This window comes from Lemur catta, chromosome 4 (assembly GCF_020740605.2).
Source record: "Lemur catta isolate mLemCat1 chromosome 4, mLemCat1.pri, whole genome shotgun sequence".
NCBI classification, from domain to species: Eukaryota; Metazoa; Chordata; class Mammalia; order Primates; family Lemuridae; genus Lemur; species Lemur catta.
In genome coordinates this window covers 24,315,520-24,337,901 of record NC_059131.1, presented here as the reverse complement: position 1 = coordinate 24,337,901, position 22,382 = coordinate 24,315,520, and the positions used below count along the sequence as shown (strand labels likewise).

General features: G+C 38.2%; 1 protein-coding gene across 9 annotated transcripts in view; it reads right to left on the bottom strand.

The window, feature by feature from the left end:
- LTBP1 (latent transforming growth factor beta binding protein 1) overlaps positions 1-22,382 on the bottom strand; it is a 379,098-nt gene that overhangs the window by 122,726 nt on the left and 233,990 nt on the right. For 5 of the 9 annotated variants that reach the window (XM_045549354.1, XM_045549355.1, XM_045549356.1 and 2 more), the window contains 3 exons: positions 15,444-15,566; positions 4,915-5,082; positions 2,050-2,277 (listed from right to left, as the gene is read on the bottom strand). In XM_045549354.1, coding sequence (XP_045405310.1) covers positions 2,050-2,277; positions 4,915-5,082; positions 15,444-15,566 — 519 coding nt within the window. The remainder of the gene's footprint in view (positions 1-2,049; positions 2,278-4,914; positions 5,083-15,443; positions 15,567-22,382) is intronic. The other 4 variants (XM_045549357.1, XM_045549358.1, XM_045549361.1 and 1 more) reach the window with 1 other exon arrangement.

Genomic DNA, 22,382 nt, shown 5'->3' with positions numbered 1-22,382 from the left:
TCTTCAACTACCGGAGCTCAGGGAGCACATGGAAATCTTTCAACCTCTCTCATTCAAAATTGAGATAATTAAACTAAAAAGTTAAAGAAGGTAACACTTTCTGGTATATTATTTTATGCCTAATCTCAATTATGTGGAACTTCCTATGTCTTAGAAAACAAACGTTTTCATTAATTGGTCAAATATTTTAGCACAGTATATAGTGTTTGAAATGCTCCCTGGTGTCAATGTTAAAACAGAAGGCCACTATTTCAATAAGAGACATGAGAATAGATGCTGCATTCTTGATGTATCCTAATCTTTAATGAAGCCCTGTGAGCATTTTCAGGAAGATATGCTAACTCAATTATGAAAAAAAAGTATCTCACAAGCCAATAAGAGCCAATTAGTGATCAGCATTAATATAATGAACAAATTACATATTACAAAACATGTGGGGGGTAGTGGTGATGCCTTTGTACTTTGAAAGACTTGCTTTTCATTACTCAGTTCTTAGCATTAGCCCTTGAGCCTTGGGTCAACATTCCCCAGGATTTTTCTCATAATTAGTATCTCCTAAATATTAACATACAGGTTGGACAGGTGCATTAACTTCTAAAAGCAATTAGGGTACCAGATAAATTAAAATTACTGCTGCAATATTCTTGTGGTTGGAGAAAGTCAATTAACCTATCCTGCTTAACCTACCACCAAGAAAGTCTTGATGTAAAATCTGGACCATAGCCCATTTCCTCCTGCCTGTGTAAAGGACAAACAGTTGCAAATGTCTGGCCATGACACCCTAAGTGTACAGGGATAAACTGATCAATGCTGACAATTCCAGGTGTGGTCCTACCTGCTCTGCCTAACCAAGAAGTGCAGTGAGTGAAAGAATAGAATAAAATAGGGAAGAACACACAAATGTTCAGAGCCCAGAAAAAATCCTGCCAACCAAGAAGGCTGTGCAAGCTCCCAACTCATCATGAGCCTGGGCACCCTATCTCCTCTTAAGATTCATAAATGGGCACCCTGAGTTCTGACCTAAGAATCAACCATGAAAAGCCAATAGAAGCTTTATTAGAGTAAATATATATATATTCCATACAAACCTAAAATTTTTGTTCCTTCTATCTAGGATGAGAATTTTTGCGATAACTCAGATATTTAAGGTATTAGATATGCTGGTTCATATAAAGAGACAGAGACAGAGATGATCCCTCTTCCTGAATGACAGAGAGAGTGTTAGTCAACTGTCTCTAGACCCCCCTCTCAAGTATAAGGCCTTCAACCATTTCCTTGGAAAAATGTGTCCCTTGGTCACAGGTACCAGGACATACTCTTTGTATGACACCTGGCAAGTCATGTCCCCTCTCTAGGTCTCAGGTTTCTCTGAAGGTAAATGAAAGGACAGTCCTAGGTGATCTCCAGATCCCTTCCATTGACTGTCTCCTCCCTTCCTGCATTTCCTCCCCCACCATCCCCAACTACCCACCAGACTCTGTGTTATGGCTGCTCAGTTAATGCTTTAACTTTCAAACATCTGCAGATTCTACTTTGTAAAGTAAATAAATATTTACCAAATGGCTCTCTAGACAAGAAATGAATTGGGGCTGTTACTTGAAGGATTTAAATCACTCTCCAGCAATAAACACCAAGAAAAAAAGCAGCCCCCAAATAGTAAGACAATGTCCTGAAATTACCATGGAATATCGTGACCTGCTAGGTATGTATTATTCTAGAGCAGTGGTTCTAGAATAAAAAAATTGTTGTTTTTTTATCAGGGCAATTTTGCCCCATCCCCACCCCGGGACAGATGTAATGCGTAGACATCTTTTTTGGTTATAACAACAGAAGGGGTAGGGTGCTACTGGCATCTAGAGATTAAAGACCATGGATGCAGCTAACCTGCCTATAATACACAGGGAACACCCCCAACCAAAGAATTATCCACCTTAAAATGTCAACAGTGCCAAAGCTGGGAAACTCTGCTCTAGAGGGGTATAAACAGGGAAACCAAGGCAGAGACACACAGACAGATGGCAAGAGTCCAAGATCCATTTCCACTCTCACCTTCTGGCTCCGCCACTCCTGGCCCGTGTTCCCGGGAGAAGGTCAGGGCCTCCACTGGCTCTTCCTTGGCTGGGAGAGGTGGAGGATGAGTACTTTTAGCAACAGGTTGAGTGTTCTTTGGCTTGACAAATACAGGTCCTTTACCTACATGGTGATGGATTGGCCTGCGTCTATGAACGCCAGAAACCGTATAACCCATTCCACCAGGACAGATTTCCTTAAAAGCAGCTAGATTTGGGATGGGAAAATATTCCTTTTAAAAATCTAACAGTGCAAACTTATACAGAGGAAAATATCATGATGAATATCTCTTAATAAATCATCACTAATATAGTTACATTTAAAGACTTCAGAAAGATGCAAAATGTAAGCAAATTGCTTTAATTTTTGATAAACTTGAATATTTACAGAAAAAAATCCAACTTTTTGACTAAACATTTCTCCATCTGTTAATTCCTTACCCTACTCAATCAGAATATATATATTATAAATATATAGCATATATTTAGCTGTATTTTATATATCTTATTATATATACAGTCATCTCTCAGTACCCATGGGAGATCGGTTCCAAGACCCCCTGTGGATACCAACATCCTTGATGCTTGTGTCTCTTACATAAACTGGCTTAGAACAGTCAGCCCTCTATATCCGTGGGTTCTGCATCTGTGTATTCAACCCATGGATATGGAGAGCAGACTGTACATATATCAACAACCAATCAGGAGATACTGTATATATCATATGTGTAATAGTATATATGTAACACATATACATAATACATTAGGAGATATTTTACGTATAGAAGACACTATATATATTCTATATCTCTGGTTGCATGTATGCATATTATCAGCAAAAAATAGGCTTTCTTCTTTTCTTTCTGCTTTGTTGTAATTTCATTAGTTATTAACAAAGAGCTCACTGATATCTAAGTTAGATGATGAATAAGAAGGTTTAAAAAAAAAAAGAAAACACTATTCAGGGAAATGAGGTGCCGAAATCCTCATGATTTGTTTCCAGTGGAAGAACCCAAAGTGCTTGGCCAGAATGCAGTACATCAGCTGGTATCAGGATGTTGGTAAGGAGGAGGAAGACTGAAATAGGGAAGGGTTTGTGGAGAGAGATTCTCAGGACAGTGAGAAGGAATCTGGCGAAGGGAGTCGTGCTAGAGATGACAGACAGAAATCAAGGAAGGAAGGAAATGTCGGATCAGGATGCAGCTATTTCCAAGTAAAAAAAAAAAAGACAACTGGGCGAAAGCCTGGACATGACCAACTGGTTTAATTACCCAGAGGACGAGGAGATATTCTGTGCCCTAGAATAACTAGTCCTGCCAGAAAAAAGTGGTTTTCTTTAAAAAAAAAAAAAAAAAAAAAGTAGACTCACATCATTTGCTAACCTCCACTGAATAATCCCCATGAGTAAGTAAGTAAAGGGGAAAAACTGGGGGGAAAGGCGGTGTGTGGCCCAAGGAGGAAAAATCCACCTAATCCCTTTGGTGTTGGTGTTGGAGGCGAGTTACCAAACGCAGACACCAAGGAGCTTATGGTCAATTTTTTTTATTTCTACTTTTAAAATTGAAAGTAAAATAAGTCATTTCTCACTTCCACCGAACAAGAGATCTTCTATTGAATGTTCAGGACCTAAAATTAGTTCTCAATAAAAAAGAAACTCTAAAATAGTCATTAAAACATGCTAAAATATTATTTTTCTAAAGATCACATGCTAAATGGTGGAAACTCATTCTTATGCCCTTAACTAGAAAATATAATTTTTACTTGAAAAGATGTTTCCAGAAGAAAAACATGTTGTTTTTTTCTACCAAATTTTGAAGTCTTATTGAACTAAATATTTTAAATGAGAATCACCATATAACTAAAAATTAGGTAAGTGCAAAAATTTTACCCCTGATATTCTTTTCCATTTTAGTTAGAGTACTACGGAGGAATATCCCTGAGTTATGTTCACCATCTTAATGTATGCTTCATGTGAGGATTACAAAGCTATCGAAACTGAACTTCAAGATAAATGTGTCCATGAATTATGAAGATCATTTACTTGATCATTAATTTTTACTAATAAGCAGGTCAGGTGGACCAGGAGGCCTTTGGGAGGTGTCTAAAATTATCTACTCTACCAATATACCATCAACATTGTATTATCTTTGCTTTAACAGAGTTCTTTCCGATTCTCCAAAGGTAGATCATGACACTTAAATTTATATTTAAACCTTGTCTGCTCTAGTGTAAGTTACAGCTTTGAGACACTACATGGCCTTGTGAGGGTTAATACAACTTCCAAGGTGGGAAGCACCTTACCAAATCAACAACTAAATAGACTGTTTCCCGCCCATCTCAAGCCAGCGAAAGGCCACTCCTTTCTTGATAATATCACGCCCAATATTTGCAGGTTACGTTTCTCTCTATTCCATTTAACTCTACTTTATCCTGCTTGAGAAGTTGGAGGTTCCTTGGTAGAAGTACGGTACTTAGATAAGTTTACCCTTTCAGGGCATCAGGCAATTATGTACCAAACTGAACACTAAAGAAAAATCAACTTCTTAATACTCAACTCCCCTGGAAGTTCACAGGGGCAGGATCTGCCCTTGAGTTATTAAGCTTCATAGCATAAATTCAATCATGAATATAATTCCCTCCAATTCCAATTAAAGAAATTAAGCACAGTGTTCGATAAATGAGCGAATGGGTCAACCCGCACAAGGGCTGGTTACTGCGAGTGATGAGCAGCCAGTCATTAGCAAAGCACACGGCCCAGCACAGCCTTCTGGCCTCTCTACACCTAAATATCCTGCACACCCACGTGGCTGGGAGTGTATGTGAGCACACAGCTGGCATGTCTTACCTGTGCCTGGAAGGGGACATTTCTCACAGTGTGGGCCCCAGGCCTTGCCCACGCTACAACAGCAGAGCTGCTTGGTGAGGTGAACAGACAGAGGGTGCATACACTGCCTTCCGGAACTGACAAGCCGGTAACAGGGCCCTTTCTCTTCCGAGATCACAGGGGGATCCGCTGAAGCAGAGAGAGAAAGCCTGATGTCAAGTGAGAACAAAAACCAGACAGACTTTTCAAGTCATGGTAAAATGAACCTTAAAGTATAGAAGAAACCATGCTTCAGAATAAATTTTTCTAGACTTAGGGTATAGCTTTTATCAATTAAGAGTCAGTTTAGCAAATGAGGTTTAGAGTCAGGGCGCCAAATGCCATGACATTGATTGTTCTTGTCCCTGTCTGGTCTCTTCCACTTTAGCAAGCATTCAATCAGGCAGGTGTGCAGAAGTGAAAAGAAACAATTTCGACAAAAACCCACCTGCCCAAATAAACCTAGTCACCTATTACCAAAATCACCACCTAGTTTGTTTTCTTGTGTTGAGCCACAATAGGGATAGTTTCAGGACAACATTTGGTGAACAACTAGGCACTATGGGAACTCAGCACCATGGTTGAGGCTGCAAACCAGCAGCTGCTCTTCTCACTCTGAGGAAGTGAGAACTTGCAGGGCCCATCAGGTATCTCTCTAGGCCAGTGAACATAAACGGTAGGCAGGAAGTAGCTCCTGATTCGCAGTGCCACACAAAGCCCTCGTTCTAGCCAGACAACACACCAGAAAAAGAGCAGACAATATGTTCAACCTTCAGAAAACAATGAAAAGTACAACTGGCTATAGGCATCCAATACCTAAACCCCAATCCTAATCTACTGTAAACTGAGTAGATAAGAGTTTATCAGTCTAATAGCTAGACACCTTACCACACACATAGGGCAAATATGAGGACAAATAAGACACAGCCCTGCCTTCAAGAGGCTCATTCTCTAATGCAAATGTAGATGGAGTATCTTCTAGAGAATCAGGTCCAGACCAAGACAAAACTGCTAAGTCAGACCAAATTCAGTATTCTCCAATGCCGAGTCCTCCAACCCAACCAAAGCTCTGCTCCATTATTTCACCATCCAAATGAGTTTTTCCTGACTTGCCTTTCCTTTACCCAATTCCTCCAGCACCTGGGGCTCCCAAACCACCTACCCTTCCTACCCTGCTTGCTCAGATCTAAATTTTCATTCTTCCAACAGGACTGACATCTCAGCTAGATGCTACAAGAAATAACCTGCTTGCCTTAGGGTGCTGTGGCACAGTGGAAAGAGTGAGGGTTTTTATAGCCAGACAGACTTGGATTCAAATTGTAGATCCACCCCCTGCCAGTGATACAGACTAGGGGAACTTCTTGCTTCACTGGATATGATAGTTCATTTTATGTATCAACTTAGCTAGGCCACAGCGCCCAAATACTTGGTCAGATACTGGTCTAGGTGTTGCTGTGAAGGTATTTTTTACATGAGATTAACATTTAAATCAAAAGTCTTTGAGTAAAGCAAATTATCATCCATAATGTGGGTGGGCTTCATCCAATCAGTTGAAGACCTCAAGAGAAAAAAGACTGATGTCCCCCGAGGAAGAGAAAATTCTAACAGACTCCTTCACGTTTCAGTTGCAACATTAACTCTTCCTGGTCTCCATCCCTGTGGATTTTGGACTTGCCAGTCTCCACAACTGTGTGAGCCAATTCCTTGAAATAAATACCCCGCCACTCACAAATATAACATATACATACATGTATTTATGTATGTAGTGTGTGTGTGTATATATATATATATACACATATATACCCATATATACTACGCATTAGAGAGAGCAAGAATAATCCTCTAATATATGTGTAAAGATATATACACGTTACGGAGGGGCAGAAGGAGGGAGAAGGTTGGTATTTATTAATATTTTAAGGAATTGGCTTAGCTACACACACCCCCAACACAAAGATCTACTGGCTATGTCTCTTTGAAGAGAACCCTGAGTAATACATTGGCTGAGCCGCAGTAACTTCCTCATTTATAAAATACAGGCTCAGTATGCATATTAGAGATATCATATGCTAAACTCTTATTATAGAATAGACATGTCAGTCACCCTTATTTATAATAAAACTAGGTATCTCCATTCTCTCAAGTACAATTGTACCCAACTTGATCACTGCTTAGAGGCAGAATTTCAGCAAAGTGAAGAAAGTCAAAGAAAGATATTATAGATGAAATAGGGGATGAGGACAGGGGATTGAAGGGAGCAGAGACTTTCCTGAAGCTTCCAAATTTACACAGTATGTCTAGTAAGCACAGCTCTGCCAAGAGCTCCTTAAAAAGTGGTAAAATGGAGAAATCTGAGTGTTTTCCTCTCCTTCTCCTATTCACTTTCTGGAATCTGTACAAGTAAGCTATGAAAGATCAAGGTTATTATCCCCAAAAGGATAGTAAGTCCCTGTAATACTTGAACATCACTCAGTTATAGCATGTGTGTGTGTGTGTGTGTGTGTGTATGAGAGTATGTACCTATAGGTTGTATGAACTTTAGAACATGTACATACGTTCTAGTATAGCTCACAAAGGATTTTGCTCTAAAATTTCCTCTCCAAATTGAGGGTTTGAAACTTCCAACACATATTTCCACAGAAACAATGTCAACTAGGCTCACGAGAGCCTAGTTTTCACAAAGTAGGTCTTGACTATAATACTAATCACATGGTCCCATGAACAAGAGCTATTCAGAGCAGAGTTTTCTCAAATCCTTGATGTTGGCGAACTGTGATATGGGCTCCCTTCGACTTAATTCTCCACACGCACCTCCTCAGATCCAGCTCAGCCGTGTATGTGGCGTACCAATACTATCGTAGGCACCATGCCTGTCGTACTTCCCCTGTTCCTCTCCCCAAGTACTCTATTTTGAAGTAACTATCATGCCTGTCCCCACAATTAAGCCAAGACTCCAAATTGGCAATTTAGTATTTTAAGGGATTAATGCGTATGTGTATATGCTAATTAAAAGAAATTGCTTAAAGTGAGTCTCTAGCTGTGGAATTCTCGTGCATTCCACAAAGAAAAATGTAAAATTTCAGGGATTTTATCATCTGGAAAATAAAGATATGAGTCTAGTGAGCTAATTCTTTCTAAACATCTTACCCTAAAAGATCTTGGTTTTACAGGCTTTTTTCCTCCCGTCATTTCCTAACTCCAAATATTCTCCATAAGTTCTGGGGTATCTGAGGTACTGGTGTTTTTTTTCCATGACAGCTTCTAAAGCAGCAGTTCAAGTGAAGGTCTTTAGGACAGGAGTAAAAAGAGAATCATTGGCTGGTAGAGTCATCAATAAGTCAATTGCTAACTAGTCAGGGAGTGTCAGCTTATTTTCTAACCAAACATTTTGAGCAGTCCCAAGTGTACATGAGGAAAAGCCCATAATTAATAATAATAATAAATCTGCTCCTTCAAAGATGGATGAAGGGCAAGAAGGGAACCACTGAAAAGGCCTGGCTTTCATATTTACATTTTCTTTTCTTGATATATAACATTTGTACATATTTATGGGGTACATGTGGCATTTTGTTATAGGCATAGAATATGTAATGATCAGGGTATTTAGGGTATTCATCACTTTGAGTGTTTATCATTTCTATGTGTTGGGAACATTTAAAGACCTTTCTTCCAGCAATTTTGAAATATACAGTACACTGTTGTTAACTATAGTCACCCTACTCTGCTATCCAACAACAGAACTAACTCCTTCTATCTGTGTTTGTACCCATTAACAAACCTCCTCATCTCCCAACCCCCATCCACACGTGCTTCCCAGCTTCTGGTAACTATCATTCTATTCTCTCCTTCCATGAGATCAACATTTTTTAGCTCCCAACATATGAGTGAGAACATGCAATGTTTGCCTTTTGGTGCCTGGATTATTTCACTGAACATAATGACCTCCAGCTCTATCCATGTTGCTACAAATGACATGATTTCATTTTTTTTTATAGCTGAATAGTATTGCATCGGGTATATATATATACCACATTTTCTTTATCTATTCATCTGTTGATGAAATTTAGGTTGATTCCATATCTTGGCTATTGTGAATAGTGCTACAAAAAACACGGGGGTGCAGGTATCCCTTTGATATACTGATTTCTTTCCCTTCGGATAAATATCCAATAGTGGGATTGCTGGATTGTACGGTAGTTCTATTTTTAGTTTTTTGAGTAATTTCCATACAGTTTTCCATAATGGCTACAATAATTTACATTCCCTCCAACAATGTATAAGAGTTCCCTTTTCTTTTCATCCTCACTAGTCTCTTGTTAGTTTTTGTCTTTGTAATAATTACCATTCTAACTGGGATAAGGTGATATCTCACTGTGGTTTTGATTTGCATTTACCTGATGATTAATGACATCGAACATATTTTGGTACACCTGTTGGCCATTTGTATGCCTTCTTTTGAGAAATGTCTATTCATGATCTTGTCCACCTTTTAATGAGATTTTTTTCTGTTGAATTCTTTGTATATTCAAGATATTATAGCCCCTTGTCAGATAAAAAGTTTGCAAATATTTTCTCCCACTCAGTAGGATATCTCTTCACTCTGTTGACTATTTCCTTCACAGTGGAGAAGCTTTTTAGTTTACTACAGTCCCATTTGTCTATTTTTGTTTTTGTTGCCTATGCTTTTGTGGTCTTAGCCATAAAATCTTTACCTAGACCAATATCCTGAAGTACTTCTCCTATGTTCTCCTCTAGTAGTTTTGGGTTTTAACTTTAAGTCTTTAATCCATCTTGAGTTTATTTATGTATATAGTGAAAGATAGGGGTCCAATTTCATTCTTCTGTATATGGAGATCCAATTTTCCTAGCATCATTTGATGTTGATGAGTATTTCCCGCCCTCAATGTATAGTCTTGGTGTCTTTGTCAAAAATCAGTTGGCTGGAAATATGTAGATTTATTTCTGGGTTTTCTACTCTGTTCCACTGGTCTATGTGTCTGTTTTCATACTAATACCATGTGTTTTGTTTATACAGTCCTGTAATATATTTTGAAGTCAGGTGGTGTGATGCCTCCAGCTTTCGTTCTTTTTGCTCAGGAATGCTTTGGCTATTTACACTCTTTTTTGGCTCCATATGAAATTTTAGGACCGTCTTTTCCATTTCTGTGAAAAATGGTATTTTGAGAGAGACTGCACTGAATCTGTAGATTGCTTTGGGTAGTATGATCATTTTAATGATATTAACTCTGCCAATCTCTAAGCATGGGATGTCTTTCTAATAGTTTGTGTCCTCTTTAATTTCTTTCATCAGGATTTTTTGGTAGAGGTCTTTTACCTCCTTGGTTAAATTTATTCTTAGGTATTTTTTATTTTTTATAGCTATTGTAAATGAAATTGTCTTCTTGATTTTTTTTTTTTTAGCTATTTCATTATTGGTGTATAGAAATGCTACTGATTTTTGTATGTTGATTTTATATTCTGCAACTTTACTGAATATTTTTTATTAGCTCTAAGAGTTTTTTGGTGTCATCTTTAGGTTTTTCTAGAAATAAGATCATGTCATCTACAAAGAGAGACAATTAGACTTCCTCTTTCCCAGTTTGGATACTTTTTATTTTTTTCTCTTCCTTGATTGCTCTGGCTAGGACTTCCAGTATTATGTGTAATAGGAGCAATGAAAATGGGAAACCTTGTCTTGTTCCAGATCTCAGAGGAAAGACTTTCAGATTTTCCCCAATCGGTATAATGTTAGCTGTGGGTTTGTCACATGTGGCCTTTATTTTGTTGAGGTATGTTCTTTCTACGTCTAGTTCACTGAGAGTTTCTGTCATGAAAGGACATTGAATTTTATCAAGTGCTTTTTCTGTATCTATTGAGAGGATCATATGTTTTTTTTTCCTTCATTCTACTGATATGATGCATCATGTTTATTGATGTGCATATGCTGAACCATTCTTGTACCCACTTGATCATGGTTTATTATCTTTCTGATGTGTTGTGGACTTGGCTTGGTAATATTTTGTTGAAGATTTTTTTGCATCTATGTTCATCAGGGATATCAGTATGTAGTTTTCTTTTGTTGTGTCCTCGTCTGGTTTTGGCATAAGGGTAATGCTAGCCTCATAGAATGAGTTGGGAAGAATTCCTTCCTCTTTAATTTTCTGGAATAGTTTGAAGAGAACTGGTGTCAGCTCTTCTTTGTAAGTTAGGTGGAATTTGGCAGCGAAGCCATCCAGTCCTGGACTTTTCTTTGTTGAGAGACTTTATTATTGATTCAATCTCATTACTTGTTATTAATCTGTTCAGGTTCTCTATTTCTTCTTGATTCAATCTTGGTAGGTTATATGTGTCCAGGAATTTACCCATTTCCTTCAGGTTTTCTGGTTTGTTAGTGTATAGTTTTTCATAATAGTCTCTGATGATTTTTTGTAGTTCTGTGGTATCAGTTGTAATGTTTCCTTTTTTATTTCTGATTTTGCTTATTACAATTCAATACCATTGCAGAGTTAGGCCGTCTATTCTACTGTATAGCAGGTGACATTAAATAACAGCTCTCCTTTAAATAACTGACTTACTCTTGTCAATTCAGACCATTTTCCTCTTTCTGATGGAAAGGTTTAGCCTATGGAGTAAGACAGATGTGATTTCAAATCTGAGTTCTACCACTTACAGGCTGTGTGACTTTTAGAAAGATCCTTAACCTCTCTGTGCCTCAATTCCTTCATCTCTAAAGTAGGAAGAATAACGGTACAAACCCAATAGAAATCTTGTATTATATGTGACAAGCCATGTAAAGCACTTATCACAATGCCTGACACTTATTAAGTATACAATAAAGATTAGTCTTGTCACAGGTTTTGTTGTTGCTGTTACTATATGAGAGCAAGCACTTCACACAGATTTGTCTAAACTCCAGGGCATGGTGCCACGAGACCTCCAAGTGAGGGAAGCAAGGAGTCTAAGCTGAGATAGCCACAAAGGAGGTAGAAAGAAAAGAACAGGTATAAGATAAATTATGAAAATTTAATGACTTCCTTGGAAACCAAAAGAGATGAAAGAGTTCAAGCTGACACAGGCTCCCAGACTCAGTGCCTGGGAAAACAATGTTATTATGAGCAAAAAACACCAAGTCAGAAAGGAAAGCCCATTCTAAGAAAGCTAGAAGAGCTAGCAGTAATTTACTCACGCAGGATAAACTCCTGAGCACATCTTCTCTCTAACCCTCTATTTCTGTCAAGTTGCTCCAAGTCCACGGGTCAAGAATACCATGAAAAGTCAAAATCCCGGGGTAAGAATTCTTTTATCTGGGCCTTTAGACTGAACCCATGGACACACCCTCAGTAGCACTCATCCCAGAGCTCTTAACTTCTGAAGCAAATTAATTGCAGCTCAGAAAGCTAGAAAGTCTTCCTACTCTAATTGCAAAGGTTATCATGCTTTTCTTGAATTTGCTCCGACAAGTCCTAAAATTTTCACCTTGCCCCATAATATACGTAGTAGCAGGTCTGGAGGATGCTGCTACAGCATCCTGAGCCACAGACACGGAGGTCAGAGGCAGCAGATACCAGGATTTGCCTACTTTCTTCCTTTGGGGTTGCCTAAGTCAAGGACAGAGAGTGAGCAAGGAGAGAAAGTGAAATGGTTGCAACCTTTGGCTGGAGTCAAGGAATTCTAGGGTGTTCACTTCAGCGTATTCAAGAACAGAGAGAGCTTCCCGTTGCTCCTCAGTCATTGCCAAGTGCATTTCTTGGAGTTCACAGAGTCAGCCACACCTTTTATGTCCTGGATATGCCCTAAATTCATGCTGCCTGAGCCAATGCTGTCAGTATACTCCATTTGCTTGCATACTCCATCTCCGGTTTTATACCTCTCAGAACATACACTTCAAACGTTAAGCAACAATTCCATTCCGTAACTCTGTGTGTGTGTGTCTGTCTCCGTCTGTTACTTCCTCATATTTATCAAGAATTCTGCCATCTTTCCAATTTCCCCCCTTACTCTATGAATATCACCTTCTCCCCTGATTCTTCCCAAGTGTTTTCAGACTTCCCCCATCAAGTTCTTCACAGAGTTCACCCACAAATCAGGCTGGATTGGTCCAAATGACAAACCCTGAAGGAACTCTACATATCTCTGTGATGTTACATGTGGTAAATTCAGAGGAAAGAGAAATAAATCTGCTCACTCAACACTGGTAAAGAGCCCAGGTTTTAACTTCAAACTCTCAACTGGAACGTTTAACTAGCAACAAATGTCTCTTAATACTTATCATTTCAGCTGTTGTAACTGAACCGTAAAATTGAATTATTTATTTTTCAAATAAGAATGGATGGTTGTTTAATAAGTTCAGAATTATTTGGGCAATGACAGGCAAAAATAAATGCTAAGGAAATGTGCAAATGTTTCAAAAATCTCATTGGCAGATTTCTACAATCTTATTAAAACCTGGATGTCTGCCTTTAACTCTAGATATCAGATCTAGTCAAACTTTCATAAAACACTTCGAGACCAGCTCTCCAAGTTTACCTAATCTGCAACCTTCAATGTAAGAATTTTAACCAGACTACAAGTCAAAGAGCAAGAAAACCATTCACAACAAACTCAATATCCAAGCTCTTGACAATCATTTACACTTAAATTATGAAACTATTTAAAATATTTATTCATGTAATTCAAATCAGCCAAAAATTATCCCTAAATTATCTGGATTTTGTCAACAATGTGATTTTTGGCCTAAAATTTCCAAATCCTTGCATCAGTTTTCAAATGTACCTTGTATGCAAACATACTTTTACGGTCTAATTTGACCACCCCCTAAAAAAGCCCTATAATTAGGTGTCTGTCTGCTTCGTGATCAGAACTGTCTGTAAAAGAACATGGAAAAAGGACTTACGTGCAAAATTTCCTAATCTGCAGTTGACAGTTTTTAAAGGAAAATAGTAGTAATTAGTAACAATATTTCAACAAACTCATCTGAAAGTAATAAATGAGGCTGTCATCTGTATTTTACTACATTTGCCTTTATTTCATCATCTCTATGCATCTCACCTTAGGGCACAGGGTTAGAGAGATAAGCTTGGCTAAAAATGAATGACAGTATCCTCATGAAGAACGTATCCTAAACGGCAAGCTAAAAACTATGGACAAGAAGGATACAGCTTAGCATATACCAAAGCCACATTAAAAAATAAATAAAAACGAAAACCTTGCAGGACAGAAATTAATTGAGAATTGCTCTTAAAACTATTCTAACAGTTTTTTGCCATGCATTAAACTTTGCTGTATATAACTTTTAAAAATCTGCAGTGCTTACCTACTTTTATAATAATGAGCACGATTACTTTAAAAATAAGGTAACCTTAAAAAATTCTGCACTTGAGAAACTTACACCTAAAATGTGTTTCTCTCTAACAGTGTATGATTTATAGTGATTATACTGGATTAGGTTTGTGGACAGGGAGTTTCTCTTTGGTAAAACTGTATTTTCAGAACCAATATTGGAACATACGGTTTGATGGAGGATTTTTACCCTTATCATGTACACGAGAAAATCTCAGAGACATTTGTAAGGCAAAACAGTATATATTCAAGGGCATTTTGTGGGTTTGAAGGACATGAGAATAGAATATTCAAAATTAGAACTGAATTAGAAAATACGAAACACAGGGCCTTGGTAACTATTTTCCAGACTCTTCCAACTGAGTGAAACTTCATTAAATCAGATTCCAGTGACTCACAATTTGGAATAATTAAAAGCAGAAGCTGGGACAAAGTTTAATTCAGCCTAAAGAATGCTTAAAATAATCTATGTATAAGGGGAAAAACCTGTTTTCATCTCTCAGGTCCCACAAAAGGTTGATATGCTGATTTTAATTAACTCTTTTCTTTTTATCAAAGTATATTTCCTAAGTGTGCTTATTCTCTAAGTTTTAGCTATTACAGTTTTCTGAACACAATAAAAATGCATTTTGGAGAAGGTTCTGTAATACAGACTTATTTTACTATGTCAAGCTGGCCCCGTCCTTCCTGTCATTGTAATTAATGAGGTTTTACTACACAGTTACATTCTGTTGACCACTGAGTTTTTGGTTTTTTTTTTTTTTTTTTGAGACAGAGTCTTGCTTTGTTGCCCGGGCTAGAGTAAGTGCCATGGCGTCCGCCTAGCTCACATCAACCTCAAACTCCTGGACTTAAGCGATCCTACTGCCTCAGCCTCCCCAGTAGCTGGGACTACAGGCATGCGCCACCATGCCCGGCTAATTTTTTCTATATATATTTTAGTTGTCCAGATCATTTCTTTCTATTTTCAGTAGAGATGGGGTCTCGCTCTTGCTCAGGCTGGTCTCGAATTCTTCAGCTCAAACGATCAGCCCGCCTCGGCCTCCCAGAGTGCTAGGATTACAGGCGTGAGCCACCGCGCCTGGCCGACCACTGAGTATTTATTTCCCTTCTCTGGATAAACCCCAAAGACTACCAATCCAAAATAGGAATAAAAAGTGATCATTACTTACGAACGCAACTTGAAAAGGTAGGATCCGGCCCAAATCCCATTTTGCAGGTACATCTATAGCTGCCCATGGTATTCAAACACTCACCATTAGGGCACACACCTTGTAGCTGGCATTCATTAATATCTGCAGGAAAACAAAACTCTTTAGAAGTAGCAGTCAAGTCCTGTGGAGCAGAGTCTGGCTACAAATTGCATTCACTTTCTTTTTCACTATAATAATCTCTCAGTTACAGTAAAGAAGGAATGCAGCAGGTGTGCATGACCTTGAATCAAATAAATTAACATTTATTGAACATTTGCAACTTACATAACAAATATTTATTACATACCTACTATGTATGGTTCTGTTTTCAGTGCTAAGGATTTACTAGTGAACAAAACTGACAAAAAATTCCAGCCTTCACAGAGCTTACGTTTTAGCATTAGAGTATGTTAGGCATGACAGAGCAAGCATATAGGTAAGGCAAAGACTCTCATTTTGGAGACGACAACAATCTAGCTGTACACAAAAATATGTGAAAAACTGAAAAAGTAAAAAGCAGTTCAAATTATCACCATTAGAAGAACTGTCATAAACGGGAGGAAACTAAATTATAAAATTATCTCCATAAACAGTCAGAGCCACTAAGGGAAGTCAGAGGCAGGAAAACCCACAGCACTGAGGAGGAGGCAGGACTTCCTCAGGGTGTTGGAGGCTGGGGAGGAGCTGGATGGACGGGCGAGGAAGGGAAGGGGTCTGCGTGGGGGTCGCTGGAGCATGAGCAGAGGCCGGCCAGGGGACGGGGGCTCAGGAAAAGGTGACTCAAACCAATGACTGGAAAAGAAGTTTCAGGAAGGTAAATAGTTGGAAACAGAGCTGGCAAAAGCCAAGCTAGGGTTAGATTCAATTTTATTGAGAACAGGCAGCTATGTTGAAAGTTTCTGAGCAGGAGGAAGATGTCATCAAAGGCTGGCTCTACGAAAATTCACCTGGCAGCATACAGCTTGGTGAGAAGAGGTTAAAAGTCTGATCACTTGGAGGAGTCATGTGAGCATGAGGGTGGTGACAGCAGGGTTGGTGACAGTGAGAATAATCAGGATGATAGGAAATAATTCTTTTTTTTTTTTTTAAAAAAGAACAATTGACAATGCATGGTTTTTCGGCAACACAACACTAGAAAGTGAGAGAAAAGAGGAGAGATGTCTGGGAGGCTTCAAATCTGAGAGAAGAAGAAAAATTGCAGTTGGTTTGTAGAAGGAGTTCTGAGGAGGAAAGAGGGCAGGAAGATGAAAAGTTCAGTTCTACAGCTCAAGGTCACACTGGAATACCCACATGAAACACCCAGCAGCAGCAGCAGCAGAAGGTTCAGGAACAAAATGAAAGAGGAAACAATGACTAGAAACAGACACTTAAGATCATCTACATAGAGGAGATCCACGGGAAATCAAAGTGATTTGAAAAAGGCAAAATAGAATGTGGTGACTCTAAAAAGAAAGACTATCCAATCACTTGCAAAGGTAATTAATTAAAAATCAAAAAAGATGATACGTTAAAAATGAAAAATGAAGTCATCTTTTTTTCTTACTTGAAGACACAGAAATAATGAACAGTCATTTATATTTTACTCAATGTGGCCTACGAAGCTTATTGTTAACAGACTTTGGCTGTTAGTACTTCCATTTCAAATATTAATAATATTTACTTCCTTCAATCATGAATTCCTCTACAAACTTTTTATTAAAGGTCATAAAATATTAATTTTCTAAATTGAAAGTTGGACACAATAGGAGCAATGCATTACCAGCAGAATTACCACATAAAAAAGCAAATACAGTCTTCAATAAATCATTATTGAAGTAAATATTAACTTTATTTAAACATGAATATCTCACATTCTATCTATAGGTACATATTTCATCTAAAACATGCACTTTTTAAGTTAATTTCTGTGATAAAATATGATATCTTCAATGACATCCAAATAATAAGGTAATACATATTTGTTGTACAAATTCTGCAGTATTCCAACTTGGATGTAGCTGGAAACTGGTACAGCCACATGACAAGTGGCATGGCATATGGTCCAGCACCTGTCTTCTTCTTTATTGGAGTGTGTGTTGTGCTGTAATGCACATTTATGCACAGCATGTAATTGAAAATATTCCCCCATAACTCATTCTTTTTAAGAAAACCACCATGAAGGACCAGGAAAAGTGCCAAGTCCAGTTGGAGCTTACACGGTGCAAGTGAAGCCCCTATCATATGTCCCAAGGAAAACCACAAGTTTGGGTAACCAGCCAGTTGTGGTCAAAAAGCCTGGACAAAATCTCTACTCTCCTTTTTCCCCTCACATCCACACTAGGGTATGATTTTTAGCCATCCTCTTCCCCTGAACGGCCTGTACCCCTGTCCATTGGTTTCCCCAATACACATTCCATGACCACACTTGAGACCCAGAATTTTCCCTTGTTAGGAGGTTTCTATGACAGCACCATCTCAGCCTCACTGCTGGCTGCCGGGTTAGGGTGGAGGCCTTTCCTCCCAACTCATAAATACCTCATTTACAACCACTGCCTTGTGCCCTCCCCCCCCAAGGCCCCTTCTTTGTCTCCTCTCAACACTGCACACTGCCTCTGACCATGATGCTATTGGAATGGGGGACAGGAATTCAGACTGAAGAAAACAAACAAAAAGGACCAAGCAAACCTATGAGTATAGATAAGAAGGAACACAAAAATCCACAAAGAAGGGCAGACTCTTTCTGCTAACACTGTTCTAACCAGCTTGCGTCACCAGCACTAGCACTACACTGCCCCTAATTTAGGCCCCAGCACTTAGAAGCATGGATACTCCATGACACACTCTCATCGCTTCCAGAAAAACTTCTGTTTCCTTTGACTTCCTTGATTTATTTTTATATCTTCTGAAATACTGAAATTAGAGAATAAATTTCTAAGTTTCCTCTAATTTACGCACACCAAAGTATACCAATCCCAAGTATACACCTAGATGAGTTTTTACGTATACACATGTGTACACGTGTGTGCACATACTGCGAAACTACCAACTACATCACAATTAAGAACATTTCCGTCACCCCATACCCCTTCCCAGTCAGCATCTCTGCCCCACAGCTAACTACTCTTTTGACTCCTATCATCGATTAGTTCTGCCTGTTGTAAAACTTTACACAAAGGGAATCATATTAAGTACTCTTTTGTCTGACTTCTTTTATTCATTATTATGCCTTTGAGATTCATCAATGTTGTTGTATGTAGCACTTCATTCTTTTTTAGCACTGTGTTATATTTCACTGTATGAGGATACCAAATTGATGTATCCATTCTACTACTGATGGACATTTGGGTTATTTCCAAATTTTTGGCTGTCATTAACAATGCTCTGTGAACATTCTTATATATACATCTTTTGGCAGGTCTCAGTACTCACTCATTACTCTTGGGTATGTATCTAAGGGGTAGAATTTCTGATTCACTAGAGAAGGTCCAAATTTACTTTAATAAATTGTCAAATAGTTGTGCAAAGTAGTTATGCCAATTTCTATTCCCAGTATCAGTTTGTTCCACATCCTTGTCAACTTTTTTAAACTTTAGTCAGTCTTTTTACTAAATTAAGTCATTCTGGCTGAGGGTAATGTTATCTCATGATGGTTTTCATTTGCACTTTCCAGATGAGTAATGATACTGCATACTTTTTCACATATTTATTAGCCACTTGGATATAAAAACTTCCTCTACTAAAATATAAATACCTAGAGGAATGTTATAGCTCAATGAGATAGCTTTCCTCTTTGCACTCAGGGAGGATCAGTGGCGACTCTCAAAGGAGGTGTGGTATGTTTATCTAGGAGACATTTGGGGTTGTTACAAGGCCTGGGGAACACACAGTGGGCAGACACCAGGGATACTAAACACTGCAAAAGTGTGGGATCTGCCAAAAATGCCCACAAAGTCCTTAGTGAGAAACTTACACAGAGGTGATGAAAATATGAGTTTGTAAGTGCAAAAGGGACCATTTTGAAGTGAGGTTGTCTGAGAGACAAGATAGCATGGAGGTGAGGGCTAGCTCCATGAGAAGACTTGAGAGGGGTCATTGACTTGACTCTATGTCTGTATCTTCTACATTTGAACATTTCCCTGCTGTCTCTGAGACTATGCCTTGGCCTTAGGATAAATGAGGGGTTCAGTTAGAATCAAAACAGAGATTGGGTTCCCCAAGTTGCTGAGTTCAGGACTGTGTGGTTTGTGATCTGCAAGGCCGGAGTCCGAGCACTACCATGTCTGACAGGAACCCGGATGTGATTTGTCAGACATAACTGCTATCTACAGACCTGTTCCTGGAGCCCTGAGCACCCCGAACAGCTGCTTTAAGCAAGGCAGTTTCCACCCATCTGCGTCAAATACTGCAGTACTATGATAAGATGGCATTTGTTAAGAAAATGTGAAAGTCCCTGATCTATATTATTTCTGTGACAAATCATGTTCTAAATTCAACAACTCACTCACTGGAAGCACTCTAACAGAAGACAGTATCAGGTCAAACAATTGTATGGAATGTGATTGGCAAATTATAAATTATAACTCTATTTAGACTTTAATTCCCCTAGAGTTATTTTCTTTTTTTAATCAAATAGAAGCTTCTAACTTGATTACAATATTTATAATTTTATAAGTAGCTTATATGTGACAATAGCATTTCAGAAGTCTCATATTTTACACAGTCAACCAATTTTCCTTAATGTATTCTGATTAATTCAAAAGTATTTTAGTACTTAGTTTTTAAGAAAATGGATAAACAAATGAATTCACTCATTTTTCTCCCTCTGTAGACCACCACATTTCTTTAGAAAATTGTGGAATTCTATCCTTCAAAGAAATGGTATAACCACTGCATACAGCACAGCTTACTGAGTTAAAGAATCAAGGCTGAAATACATGGCTAAAGGAGCTGGCACCTACGTAGACTAGTCACCTACCCCCATTTGCCCATCTGAGCTGCTGTGTTCAGGTAGTCTAGAAGTTCACAGAAACAGAAACACAGAAGCAGGAACACAAAGCTCACATAAATCCATGTGCTCCTCTAGAGTAGGCAAAATCCATGGAGCTACAGCTAGGATGAAGGAGACTGACATACTTCTCCAATTAGTTAAAACATTTACAGGCGTCTCTGTCTACATAGCCTACAATGTACCTCAAGTTATAAATTAAATTCAAGAACACAAAACTATTCTTATAAGTCTAAAATGGTTGAATATTGGCAATGTCATAGGGTTCAACCTAACAATAGAAATAAGAAAGGTGGGCTTCTATTAACCAAGTAGTATGAAAACACAGAGTAGTCAGATATATAAGTATAACAGGAGATGCTCTTTAAACAACCTAATACAACACAGACTAAGTATTTCAGTATTGGGGAATGATACAGTAATCCAATACAAGGAAGTGAGTATCTTCCTCCTCCTCCTCTTCCTTTATATTTGTATAGCACATCTTATCGCATTGGAACTTCATAACAATTCTCGATGGTGAGCAACACAAGAATTAACAAACTGTGGTATATGTATACCATGGAGTACTACTCAGCCATAAAAAGGATGAATTAATGCCTTTTGCAGCAATTTGGAAGGAACTGGAGACCATTATCCTAAGCGAAGTATCTCAAGAATGGAAAAACAAACACCACATGTACTAATAAATTAGAGCTAACTGATGGGCTCATAAATGCACAGAAGAAAGTAGAAGTCATTGGAAATCAAGCAGCGGGGAGAGGGGGAGGAAGAGAGGGGCAAAAACCCAACTAACAGGTACAACGAACACTATTCAGGTGATGGGCACATTTATAGCCTGACTCAAGCCATGTAATACAAACATTTTGTACATACTTAGTATTTTTGAATAAAAAATACAGTAAATAAATAAAAAGAATTAGCATCATTTTATAGAGACAATTTTGTCTAAGAATATTTTTTAAAAGGATTAGGGGCATGGGGGAAATTAATGGGAGATACATTCCATTAAGATCTAGCTTCAGTCTATCTAGGATACTAAATTATGTTACCTAGAGAAAGTCACTTAATTTCTCTTGATCTCAGTTTCCTCTCCTATAACAAAGGGGGTGAACTAGATAATCGCCAATGCCACTTGTAGTTGAAATATTCTGATTTCAAAACAATCTGCCAGTTGCCAGGGTTGAAAATGCCAAAGAATAAATAAAGTATGACATTTAATGCATAATATATTACGAATAGAAGTGCCCTTATGGAAAATAAATATACTTTTATGCGTTTATTCTCTTACAGGAAAGTATGTATGTTTAACAAAGTGAGTAATAATTCACTGCCTTTTTAGTGACGCAATTTACACAGGAAATGAGGCATGTCCAGTGACCAACAGGAATTAGGTACAAGGTGAGAACAGTACATGAAGATCTTCAGGCTGTGCAAAAATATGAAGCTTTCTGGAGATTCAGCTGTGTATGTTCAGCTTTTGCTGATGAACAATAATTCCATTATAGAATTCCATTAGCAGGATGACTTCTACTGGAAAGCAGAAAAAATACTTTTCCCAGCCAGACAAGACTACTTAATAAGGATCACTTACTTTAGGTAGAGGACGTATATATTTCTTACACTTCCAAAGAAGCAGCTTTATACTGGGTACGCATGCCCGTGAAGGTACATGAAGATATTTTATAGGGTCGCACAGGGTTGGATACTTTTAAGGGAACCAGTTTCTAGATCTTTAGCCTTCAAATGTTTCCTTTTGAAGTGATCTGCCTAAGACCACATTTACCAATGTTCCTTTCTTATCTTTCTCTTTCCTCACACATTCTTGCGTTTTATTTACCAAGGCAAGTCATGCCTCCTGCCCACCCAGGATCTTTCTAGGCTTTCTATGTACATCGTCCTGCAATATAACATTCTCAAAGGCACCAAACAAA